Source organism: Megalobrama amblycephala, linkage group LG2 (genome assembly GCF_018812025.1).
Source record: "Megalobrama amblycephala isolate DHTTF-2021 linkage group LG2, ASM1881202v1, whole genome shotgun sequence".
Taxonomy (NCBI): Eukaryota; Metazoa; Chordata; class Actinopteri; order Cypriniformes; family Xenocyprididae; genus Megalobrama; species Megalobrama amblycephala.
Window position 1 is genome coordinate 46,521,430 of NC_063045.1, and position 12,923 is coordinate 46,534,352.

The 12,923-nt window shown below is 38.4% G+C and overlaps 1 protein-coding gene across 8 annotated transcripts in view; it reads left to right on the forward strand.

Moving 5' to 3' along the window:
- The window catches only part of ehbp1l1b (EH domain binding protein 1-like 1b), a 32,039-nt gene that overhangs the window by 14,075 nt on the left and 5,041 nt on the right, over positions 1–12,923 (forward strand). For 6 of the 8 annotated variants that reach the window (XM_048179407.1, XM_048179414.1, XM_048179419.1 and 3 more), the window contains 9 exons: positions 443–502; positions 617–788; positions 7,946–9,196; positions 9,509–9,749; positions 9,873–10,045; positions 11,631–11,679; positions 11,776–12,333; positions 12,420–12,489; positions 12,592–12,641. In XM_048179407.1, the coding sequence (XP_048035364.1) occupies positions 443–502; positions 617–788; positions 7,946–9,196; positions 9,509–9,749; positions 9,873–10,045; positions 11,631–11,679; positions 11,776–12,333; positions 12,420–12,489; positions 12,592–12,641 (2,624 nt within the window). Of the gene's footprint in view, positions 1–442; positions 503–616; positions 789–3,422; positions 3,566–3,905; positions 4,289–4,596; positions 5,344–7,945; positions 9,197–9,508; positions 9,750–9,872; positions 10,046–11,630; positions 11,680–11,775; positions 12,334–12,419; positions 12,490–12,591; positions 12,642–12,923 lie in introns of those variants that run through there. The other 2 variants (XM_048179435.1, XM_048179456.1) reach the window with 2 other exon arrangements.

Here is a 12,923-nt window from a genome sequence, read left to right on the forward strand (position 1 = left end):
ATGCATGCCAGGCCAGTAGTTGGTGATGTCACTTTTTAAAGAATCGCTACGCCTGCGCATATACGCTTTCTTCTACAGTGCCTATAGACCAAACACGTAAAACGCATGTGCATGACGTCACTGTTTTCACAAATTCCGTTTCATACCGTTTGCGTTTCAGGCCACTAAAATGCTGTTGTTGTGTAAATGAATGGCCAAAACACATATACAGTTTTTTGTTTTTAGTTGAAAACAGTGTCCTGTAAATGCCCCCTAAATCACATCTATCATTATATAAGGTTTTTGTTGTAACTAGCTGCAACCACCACAAGGAACTAGATATTTTGTTGTCCGCTTTAATATATGTTTGCTGTGTCATGCTAGATGGTCCTACCCAGAAGGAACTCTCATTGGTCTAAAATCTCAAAAAAGTGATTAAAAAAAATTGTACATTGTTTTCCAGAAATACCCAGGGAGCTCAACACACTTACAGAGGAGGATCAAACAAATCCATTTTTACAAGGTGAATAAGTATTTTTCACTCTTGTCATTAATTATGTAAATGTCCTGAAAATGATTGAAACCCAAATAGATTAAGATCGATTATTCTGATTCAATTTGCTTTTATGTTCCACAGATTTACTTGATGAAGAACTGAAGACCTCCGAGCCCAAACAAGAGCAGCATCGCTCCTCTCGGACTGTCTGCAGCATTAGCATTGCAAATCAACAATCTCCTTCCTCCCTCCGTCAAACAGAAACCAGCAGCACTGAAAGAAAAGAGCTCAAACCTGCCGAAGCTGTAAAAAGGTGGGCACTTAAATATTATTTTTGTTTTGTTCTGGCATCAAGTATAATTCTCTCACATACCTTTTAACTATAGAATTTAGTAAAAACTAATATAATATCAGCTTTGCAGACACAGTCTAATTGGCAGAAGTGTATTCAGAAGTGTATTTTGCTCTGTTTATAAAGCGTTTCTGCATGAATGTTCATTAGGCTTCATATGGTCGCAAATCCAAATTTATCTCTTTAAATGAAAAAAAAAAAAGGTTCCTTAATAACAATTGGGGAAATGCATGACCTTGTGATGAGCCTATCATAAACAGACCATGACATTTGCCTACACCAGCTGTGCAAATGTTTAAACTCTCCATTGCCTTCCCTCACCACTCCAATCCCGCATCTATCTCGTTTGTCCTGTTTTCTCGCCACTAACATTGCTGCCACACAAAGTGCTCTCTAAGGAAAAGCTGCATCTAATCTTACCAAACACCGCCATGCTTTGTGGCCTCTCACCCCATATTTTCCCACCTTTGACACCAAGTATCTTTGTCCCCCAGTCTTGGGCCTGTTGGCACATCATCTTTAGACACATCTGGAGTACAGCCTGTGGAAGCTTCCAGGTCTGAGGAATTGGACATTGGAACTGTCCCTCCTCCACACCCATTCTCTGTTCCAGCAACAATACCTCACTCATCCGCAATTTCCACTCTTGGAGAGAAAAATCAACAAGTTTTTATTGCAGAGAAACCACCGTTGGCTGAGGAAGAGCCGGATTTTAAATTGGCCGATTTTGATAAAGTGATCATGACCTCTAAACCCATTAAAGATGTTGCTGCTAGCAGATGCCCTGAGAAAGAACCACTCAAAATTGACACTGAACAGCCAATGCAGTCCAGTCTGGTTCAAACCTTTTCAATAACCGATGATGACTTACTAAAGCAACCAGAAAACCCAATAATTGAATCAGCAGGGGAAGTTTCTCCAAAAGAGGAACCGAATGAGCAGAATGTGAAGGGTGCTCTGCTTTGTGCCGACCTCAACAAGTCAGACGAGGACAAGATATTCAAGAAATTTGCCTCAACTGGGGTTACCCCTACAGAAAAAATATCCACAATGTTTTATCCAGCTCATCACCTCTACAGCAAGAACCTACAGATATTCCCAGGGAAAAAAGTCAAGTGTTGTTGGAAGAAGTCCTTGGGTCTAAGGTCGACAGTAGTTTGAGAGAGCAACAGTCCCATAAGGATCATTTGGACAAGATTTTAACTATTGAGGAAAGGTGAGTGTGTTGCCTGCATGGTACTATTACACTTCCAAACTGTTGCAAACTGGAACTTTCCTCTTTAGTGCTACTTCCTCAATAAACTCATATCTGTCTTTTAATGACATTCATTTGAATAGTCAGGCACATAAAACTTCAGTGTCATGAACAGAAACTGTTTAATAGATAACACATTTTAAATATACTAACTGACCTCAGTATGAACAGATAGGTTTGTTATATGTTCTTCCCCAACTACAAATTGACACTTCTGTAGAATTACATCAACCACATCCATTCTCCAGAAATTTATATTTGAACTTCCTAAACACCTAACTAAATGCAAATTTCTTGATATTTCTCTATCTGTAACCGTTTTCTTCCTGTCTCATTCTTCTGTTCCCTGTTATTCTCTCAGTCAAAATGAAATGGCCTTCACTCCAACTGACAGGCCTAGCGTTAGCCTCAAAACAACTGTCCCTCAGACTGTGCTTTCTCCCAGTCATCCCCAATCCCTGGAGCCCAAAGTCCTTAAATGCATCTCAGAACAATCTCCAGCAGTCAGTGAACCAGCTAAACCAGAACTGATCATGAAGGAGTCAGACAACACAGTGTTTACACAGAAGAGCATGGAGGTCCATTCACTTTCATTCAACCAAGCAGAAGTGCCGATCTGGAGTTCTCTGGAAGAGAAAGTAAAAGATCAGGAGGATGAAGCAAGAGATGAGGAAATAAATAAGCACAAAATGCCAAAAGAAGAAAATAAAGCCAAAGTGTCCTCAGAAAAATCTTTAGATGGAGGGTAAGAGACATTTTGACAGTGCCCAATATGGTCTTTAATATTCAGCCATGGCCAAGTACTTACATGCTTGAGTTTTGTCACACGTCCCATACAAATAAGTGTGTTAAAATGGTCTTTTGTGCACTCTCATGTGTCAGTAAGAGAGTGAGTTTCGGCAAGCCATACATCGATGATTTGGATAAATGCGTGCTAATATTGGCTCCATGTTTTAATAAGTGTTATGGTCGGCAAATGAACGTGGATAAAGTTTCATTAATGCATGTTTGATCAAAACAAGGTAAGTAAAATGTGTCATAAACCCTATTCCTTACCCCACAGTGGAGAAAAATCTGTTAACCAAATCGAGGATGCTGAAAATCTCGTTTTAACTGAACCAGTGTCCCAGCAGCCGATACCCTCCAATGTCCTAAAGCCACAACCAGCTGAGACTATTAAGGAGAAGAAAACAGAAGCTGTTAAAGTCAGTATACCGATCCGTATGAAGCCTTCACTTCCTGTGATCTCCCCTGCTGTTGCTGTAAAGGAAAACAGGACATCACTGCATCTGGAGGAACTTTGCCCTCTGACGCCAAACCTGTCTCTGGATACTGAGTCTGACGGAAATGGTTTAAAGAAAAAGGTCACGCTTGAAGAAGAGAGTGTGTTATGGGCCACAGTAGAGGAGAAAACAAAAGAAAAAAGTGATGAGGTTGTTAGCATGGGAAAGTCGGTAACAGAAAAAGAGTTCCTGGATAGGGGGTAAGTGCTTGAGGTTTGTTAACCTCACTGCATGGAGTTTTGTGTGGACGGTGAACTATCTGGGCTTGAATGGTTTTGTCCATACTATAGTTTGGGGTCAGTACGATTTTTTTGTTTGAAAACAATTAATACTTTTATTCCGCAAGGATGCATTAAACTAATCCAAAGTGACAGTAAAGACATTTATAATGTTACAAAAAAATGTATTTATTCTGCCTGTGTTACTAACGCATCGCTTAAAGTAAGCATTTGTTTTACTTGCTGGGAGTTGAGATGTTAGTAAGAGAATATTGATATTCAAAGAATATACTTGTTACTTACACTTTTTGGTCCATGGCAGCCAATGTGGACAGGAAACATCAGAAAACAAGCCAGAGGAGCAAAAGGACTCCTTCGCCTTGCCCCCATTCCACCACAAACTGATAAAAATGCTATCAGAGAGAGACAGACAGAAGAAAAGAAAGAGAAGATCACTGAAGTGGAAGATTTAGATGATAAAAAGACGCTGCAAACTGGCGATGAGACAATTTGGACAACTAAGGCTGGACCTAAAGAAGATTTGAAGACTGAAGGTGTCTGTTCAGGGACAGAACCTGGCCTTGAGCTTGATGAAGGAACAGACAGGACTATTGACACGTGTATACAGGAACATGACTCTATTTCTGATCGGGAAGAGGTATCTGTAGGCTTCATACAGGGGATTTTTGGTGTTCTGTACAAAGGGTAAGTGTGGGACAATTCTGAGACTTGCACAGAGCTTCTTTGGCCTCAGCATCTGCATGGTTATAATTTAATTTCCTCGAAACACTGAAAGGTTGTTATTAGGTGTGATTGTACATGTGCAAGAAAGCTTTTGCATCCACATTTAGGGTGTCCTGTAGTGATGAGAAGCATAGCTTGCTTGTTTGATTGATTAAATACTGGCTGGTGATTTTCAAGGCTAAGTCAAAAACAGCCCTTTTGTGAACGGAAACCATTCGTTTTGTCATGGTGTAATGTAATTTTGTCATTTAAATATCCTCATCCTTTAGTTATGAGACCATGACATCTATACTACAGCAGCCAAGCGCAGCAGAAACAGATGTTCAAGATGACACGATCTTGGACAATCAAGATGGATCTGTGGTTGAAATTCTCCCTCCCGAGGCCTTCTGTGACACCAAAATTGAGCATCCAACTGATGATGACCCCCAGGAAAACTTAATCAAGGATTTGTTACCGTCTAGCGAGTTACACATAGATATTCAGACCGCCGAGCCGGTGGCCATGAGCTTGGTGGAGTGCTTGAAACTGGCTGCCAGAGAAACTCAAAGCAGATCCATGAATTTCAAAGCCCAGGATGAAGGAAGTCCTTCTAAACAGAAAACAGCAATTGAGCAAACCCAAATACTGACACCAAACAGAAATGACAAAAGCGTGAAGATGGAATTAAAGTCTGAGAGTGTGATATCAAATGAAGAGATAAATGAAGAGCCATGCTTACCTCTGGAAACCACAAAAGACGACATATCTGCTAAGAAAGAGGTGGAAAACGTCAGTGCTGTGGAAACAGATAGTCCGGTGACGGTGGTCGATTTTGAGGAAATAAAAATACACGAAAGCCCAAAAAGAAATGGACATGAAGAACTTCTGCTTGGCAAGATGATTCCTGGCAAGACAACAGCAGCAGATTTAAGGCCTATGGCGGAGTCTGGGTGTTCACAGGAGGATCTAGAATATGAACTGGGTCAGGAAGACTTAGGGACAGTGTGGTCTGCTGAGCTATATATGGATGGAGGGTAAGTGCATGACCTCTGCCTGCACTGCCTCTAATTTTTACGACCCTCCTTACGATCAGCACGAATTTTGGCAATGTTCCGTTATGGCTGACCGTCAAGCGTTCTAGTCATTATTCGTATTTGTCTGTGACAAGGGCTGGTGGTGTCTGTGTGTGACGTAAAGCAGTGCATTTAATGTGTCCTGTGTTCTTGTAAGAGATGGGTTGGGATGCACTACCATTAAAAACTTTGGGTCAAAGATATTTTTTATAATTAATACTTTAATGCTTTAGTCAGCAAGGACATTAAATTGATCAAAAGTGACAGTAATAAATGCTTATCCTTATAAATGCTTATGCTTATAAATATTTATCCTGAAAAAATTTAATCACGATTTTCTATAAAAATATTAAGCAGCACAACTGTTTTTAACATTGATAATAATAACAAATGTTTCTTGAGCTCCAAATCAGCACATTAGAATGATTTCTGAAGGATCATGTGACTAAAGACTGGAGTAATAATGCTGAAAATTCAGCTTTGCCATTACAGGAATGAATTACAGTGCTCAGTGTAAATGAGTACACCCCCTTTGAAAACTAACATTTTAAACAGTATCTCAATGAACAAAAACAATTTCCAAAATGTTGACAAGACTAAGTTTAATATAACATCTGTTTAACTTGAAATTAAGGTTAATAATATAACTTGGATTACACATTTTTCAGTTTTAATCAAATTAGGGTGATGCAAAAATGAGTACACCCCACAACATAAACTACTACATCTAGTACTTTGTATGGCTTCCATGATTTTTTTATAACAGCACCAAGTCTTCTAGGCATAGAATGAACAAGTTGGCGACATTTTGCAACATCTATCTTTTTCCATTCTTCAAGAATGACCTCTTTTAGAGACTGGATGCTGGATGGAGAGTGATGCTCAACTTCAGAGTTCCCCATAGGTGTTCGATTGGGTTCAGATCAGGAGCCACTGAATCACTTGTTCTTCTTTAGAAATCCAACAGTGGCCTTAGATGTGTGTTTAGGATCATTGTCATGTTGGAAAAGTGCACAACGACCAAGGACACGGAGTGATGGTAGCATCTTCTCTTTCAGTATAGAGCTGTACATCTGTGAATTCATGATGCCATCAATGAAATGCAGCTCCTTGACACCAGCAGCACTCATGCAGCCCCTCATAAGCACACTTCCACCACCATGTTTCACTGCAGGCACCATGCATTTTTCATTGTATTCCTCACCTTTGCGACGCCATACAGTTTTGAAGCCATCAGTTCCAAAAACATTTATCTTGGTCTCATCACTCCAGAGTATAGAGTCCCAGTAGTCTTCATCTTTGTCAGCATGGGCCCTGGAAAACTCTAGTTTTTTTTTTCCTGGGCTTTAGGAGAGGCTTCTTTCGTGGACGGCACCCATGCATGCCATTCCTCTGCAGTGTACGCCGTATTGTGTCATGGGAAATACTCACCCCAGTTTGGCTTTCTACTTCTTTAGATAACTGCAGTGAACTTGCATGCCGATTTTCTTCAACACTTCTCCTGTCGAGGTGTTAACTTCCGTGGACAACCTGCACGTCTCTGTGAGATGGTTGCAGTTTTTCTTTTTTTAATTTTTGTACCACTTTTGCTACAGTATTCTGACTGAAAAGTAAAGCTTTGCTGATTTTCTTGTAGCCTTCACCTTTCTGGTGTGAAGAAATTATTTTCTTTCTCAGATCTTGTGACATTTCTCTTCCAAGTGGTGCCATTGCTGACAACAGGAAATGGGAAGGGGTTTTAACACCCTTTTATAGTCAACTGTCTGCTAGACACCTGTGTAATCAATAATTAGACTCACCTGTGGTTGAATTCTTGTTAAATTAGACATTTGTAGTCTAAAATTTAGCTTTGCTCCAGAGACTTTCAGTGGGGTGTACTCATTTTTGCATCACCCTAATTTGAGTAAAAGTGAAATTTTGTTCTCTAAGTTATATTATTAACCTTACTTTCATGTTATAAGTTAAACAGACGTTATATTAAACATAGTCTCGTCAACATTTTGAAAATTGTTTTTGTGTTCATTGAGATATTGTTTAAAATGTTACTTTTCAAAGGGGGTGTGCTCATTTACGCTGAGCACTGTACATTTTAAAATATATTAAAATGGAAAGTTTTTTAAATTGTAATACTATTATGTATTTACTGTATTTTTGATCAAATAAATGCAGCCTTGGTGAGAATAAGAGAAAAAATCTTACCGACTTCAAACATTTGAGTGGTAGTGTATATATTTTGAGCATGAAACATTGTGTTGGTTCCTTTTTTAATAGCGCAGGCTTTGATTTTTTTGGCTCTTTGTGGTTTTTTAAAAAGGACTAAACAGCAGTTTCACAGCTTGTTTGTCTATTTTGCAACTGCTGCTGCAAGCTAGCAAAAATGGTTAGCAAAAAAACGTTACATAGTGACTGTGGGCTAACGCTGCTGTTTGTAGCCCCTTGCTGGGACTGATTGTGCCATTTTCACTTAATTGCATTTTTACTGAAAAACCTTTGCACGCTATAATAACCAAATTGGTAAGGTGCAACATTTTGATATTATGTTCTGGTGTCCCATTTCTCACAGACCAGAGGAATCCTCAATACAGCCAATACCACACCCAAGATATTCCACAGCCAAACAAACACTAGAAGCACCTCAGACTGCCTTTTCACTTGAATGTGTGTCTATATTAAAAGACGCTACACTAACGGAAACTATTTCCCAACCTGTTGGCAAAGTTATCCCTCCCTGTCAAGATGAGAGTATGCAGTCACCACACCCAGTGCCTTTACAGGAAGTCGGCTCTGATGCCATAAATCAAGACAGTTGTGGTGCAGCGGCTAACAGACATGTGGTTCCACAATGTGATGAAAAAGGAACCACTCCTTCACATGTAACGACAGAGACAACAACTGTAAAGACTGTTGAGATATGCAGTGATGTTGTGAAAGAGACTACTGAGAATAACTTATCACCACTAGAGGGCGACATTACCAAAACCATGTCTATTGATAACACTCCAAAAGTTGTGGTGGAAAAAGAGAGCTGCCCAGTCATCACCAAGGCATCGGAAAGCATTATTGTAGCAGCCACAGTGAGACCAACAGATATAAACGTTGATGAAAATGTTGTTTCCGGGCAGGACATTTCTCCAAGGAGCTCTGTGGTCCCTTGGCCATTTCCCTCTCCTAAACTCGAAAGAAACCACGAGGTAATAAAAGGTACAGAAAGTTTCAGTCTGAAGGATGGCAGTCTCTCAGAGGAGAGTGTTCTGTTAGAAAAGATTTGTCAAATGGCAGAAGAGGAGACCACACAGCCTCCAGCTCCTGCTCCACGCAGGATACGCTTGATTCCCTGCAAGTCTGATTTCGAACTTCCTCCAACTCCACCCCTGCAACTCAAGTCTAGCATGACACCGCCCATGGATGAGATAAAGCCAAATTTAGATCACACTGAGATCACGAATACTATTGGACCTCAACCGTCGGTGATTTCTCCAGAGGAGACAGATGAGAAGATTGACATCAGTCAGTCTCAGATGTCCTCTGTGCTACTGGAGAATTTTAAGTCAGATGACAGAGAAGCCAATGCTAGAAATGCTGTTATAGATGATAATGTCCTGTTACACAAGCAAGAACAAAATGTCCAGCTAGAATGTATGGCAGCTGAAAGGGAGTGCCAAGATACACCAGCTGTTAAGCCCACAAACCAGAGAGAAAACACAGAAACAGAAGTTGAAACTAAGAACAAGGAACAAGCAGATTTAAGTATTGATAGAAGCGAAGAGGCTCAAATAGAGCAGGATAGACCACCATCTGCAGTGCCTGATGAGTTGTAAGTTTGAGTGGCATGTAAACACTAAAATTCAGCCTTATTTTACCATATTATATTGTTTGAGCACCATATTATGTTGTTGAACACTGTGTATATTAATATTTTGCATGTCTTTTCATTAACCTCTAAACAACACCCAAAATGTTCTAAGCGTTGCAGAGAGGGAAACTGTACCTGTTTTCCATAGCAGAACAATAATGAATTCAAAATTTTATTTGGAAACCAGGTGGAGCAAAAACACTGATGAGGAATTGTTTATTTATAGTGTAATTCATGTCAGTATGTCTAACATATCTCCTGTCCTTTTAACAGGGCTGGTCATCCTCAAGGAAAGGATTCCTCTGATGTAACCCCTGAGGCTAATGGGAGCGAGACACCATCTAGGAGCCCAGGCAGCATGCAGGTTAATGGACAGACCACTGTAGAGGCATCCCATGTGATTGTGCCCCCAGTGCGCAGTAAAAAGAAAATCATTCCACCGCCCATGGACCTCACGATAGTAAATACAATGGATGAATCAAATAAAGAGGGTTCAGCATTGCCTGCATGGGATGTGAGTGGCATTTGGTGTTTAAAATGTAAATGTAAAGTACAATGTTAAAATGTTTTGTTTTTTTCTAATCAGGTCTTACTTTATTTTTTATTTTTTTTGGTCTTTCCATTTGTCACTATACAGTTTGCCAGTCCACTGCCCAGTCCTGGTCTGGTGACCTCCAGTCAGTCCTTGTTGGTGTGGTGTCAAGAGATCACTAAGAACTATAAGGGAGTAAAAATCACAAACTTCAGCACCTCTTGGCGTAATGGCCTGGCATTCTGTGCTATCTTACATCACTTCCACCCTGAGATAATGTAAGTTTTATGTCTATTCTTTCTTTCTTAGTATGACTCAATTTATGTGCAACAGTCTAAATAACACTTATTTGGTTCAATTAACTGCCATTTTGTACAAGTACAAAAAAATTAGGAGAGCACAATTTTTAATTTTTAATTGTGCATGTTAATTTCCTCTATTTTTTATTTAATTTACCGTTGCCATCATATAACACTCACTTAAAAGCTTTATATATATATAGCTTTATATATAGCTTTATATACAGTACAGTCCAAAAATTTGGAACCACTAAGATTTTTAATGTTTTTAAAAGAAGTTTCGTCTGCTCACCAAGGCTACATTTATTTAATTAAAAATACAGTAAAAAACAGTAATATTGTGAAATATTATTACGATTTAAAATAACTGTTTTCTATGTGAATATATTTCACAAAGTAATTTATTCCTGTGATGGCAAAGCTGAATTTTCAGCATCATTACTCCAGTCTTCAGTGTCACATGATCCTTCAGAAATCATTCTAATATGCTGATCTGCTGCTCAAGAAACATTTAATGTGTACAATTGTACAAAATATTTGTGTACAATATTTTTTTTCAGGATTATTTGATGAATAGAAAGTTCAAAAGAACAGTGTTTATCTGAAATCTAATCTTTTGTAACATTATAAATGTCTTTACTGCCACTTTTGATTGATTTAATGCATCCTTGCTGAATAAAAGTATTCATTTCTTTAATTTCTTTTCAAAAAAATAAAAATAAAAATTCTTACTGACCCCAAACTTTTGAACGGTAGTGTATAATGCTACAGAAGCTTTGTATTTCAGATAAATGCTGTTCTTTTGAACTTTCTATTCATCAAGGAATCCTGAAAAAAAAAGTACACAACTGTTTTCAACATTGAAAATAATCATAAATGTTTATTAAGCAGCAAATCAGCATATTAGAATGATTTCTGAAGGATCATGTGACACTGAAGACTGGAGTAACGATGCTGAAAATTCAGCTTTGCATCACAGGAATAAATTACTTTGTCAAATATATTTAAATAGTGCACAGTTATTTTAAATTGTAATAATATTTCACAATATTACTGTTTTTTACTGTATTTTTAATTAAATAAATGTAGCCTTGGTGAGCAGACGAAACTTCTTTTAAAAACATTAAAAATCTTTGTGGTTCCAAACTTTTGGACTGTATATATATATATATATATATATATATATATATATATTTATAAATATATATATATTTAATTTACAATTAAACCAATCATTTAAACATTTTATTTGTATAGCGCTTATCATAAGACATATCGTTTCAAAGCAGCTTTACAGAAAATGCATGCCTACATTACAATTTAGAGTGATCTTTTATCAGAGGTGTCACTGTGTCAAAGTAATGTATTTCAGAAATGTACATATACAAATCACGCAGTTAGCTAACATAATGTATAAATTTCAGGCAGAAACGATGAGCTCATTGAAGTAATTATTACAAGTTGTGAACTTAATGATTACAATATATATAAAATTTAGCATTGCCGCATGTTGATTCAGAGTTTGCATTTGTTATTATGTACTGACCTAGTTGTTGTTTTCCAGTGACTTTGATGCATTAGAGCCTCACAACATAAAGCAAAACAACAAAAACGTAAGTTTGGTTTAAGCAGATGTTCCACATATAGATATTTTTGAACTATATACACAAAATATACCCTTCATTTGTGCTGCCTTTTTTTTCTTTCAGGCTTTTGATGGTTTTGCATCACTAGGAATCTCTCGTCTGCTGGAGCCCTCAGACATGGTGCTACTCTCTGTGCCAGATCGTTTGATTGTCATGACGTACTTGTGCCAAATCCGTGCACACTTCACTGGGCAGGAGCTGAGCGTGTTACAGATAGAGCAGAACAACAGTCAGTCCAGCTATGCATTGGCTGGGCCAAACCAGCAGCCGGATGTACAAGCAGCAGCCAAATTCTGTGCTGAGAGGCTCCATGCTGGATCTGTGTCAGGAGACAATAACAGCAGGGACTCACTGGGAGAAGAGGGAAGTGACAGTGTGGCTAAGCCCAACGGAGGTCTTGTTCCTCCACCTCGGACTAAACGTGCTGGAAAGGTGGATGAGAAGGGCAGTAAGGAGACACAGGAAGGTGCACAGACACCTGTGGCCCCACCACGACCAAACGCAGCGGCTTCCAGATCAGGGTTTGGGCACATACGAGATGCAGATCTAATGAAGAAACGGCGGTCGCGACTGAAGAGTGAATCCATGGACGAGCCTGATTCAAAGGAGCAGCCAAATGAGGTAAAGGACACTGAATTTTCCCTTTCTTCAAATTTATGTGTTTTAATATTTAATCTAATTGTCTTTTTTCTATTAACCTCTGACAGTCTGATAAAAGTGAACCAACAGTTGAAGGAACAAATGGTTCAACAGCTGCCAGAGAAAGTGCTGAAACAGGTAACCTTCCTAAACAGCTTCCTAAAGAACATTTTAATTTGGAAAGATTGGGTATTTCACACTCTAATTTCCCTCTTTTCACCATTTAATGTGTGTTTGCAGAACCTCATGAAGCAAACCAAGATGTTAAATCAGCAGATAATGAGACAATGGTCAGTATACCTTCAGTATTTGAGAGAATTACAGTGTTTCTTTCATCTTATAAAAGTGAAATTCTTGGATAACCTCAAAGCTTGTGATTTTAAAATATAAAATTTGCTAATTTGCATGTCAAATACATAGAAAATGTTTTTCTAATAGGGCTGCACAATATATTAATTAAATTAATGAAATATCGCAAATGAATAAATTGTGATATGCATATCGCAATGACTTGAGGTAACTGAATGATTTTAATTTATTTTTTTTTTAAATTACAAAAAAGTGTAAAAGTT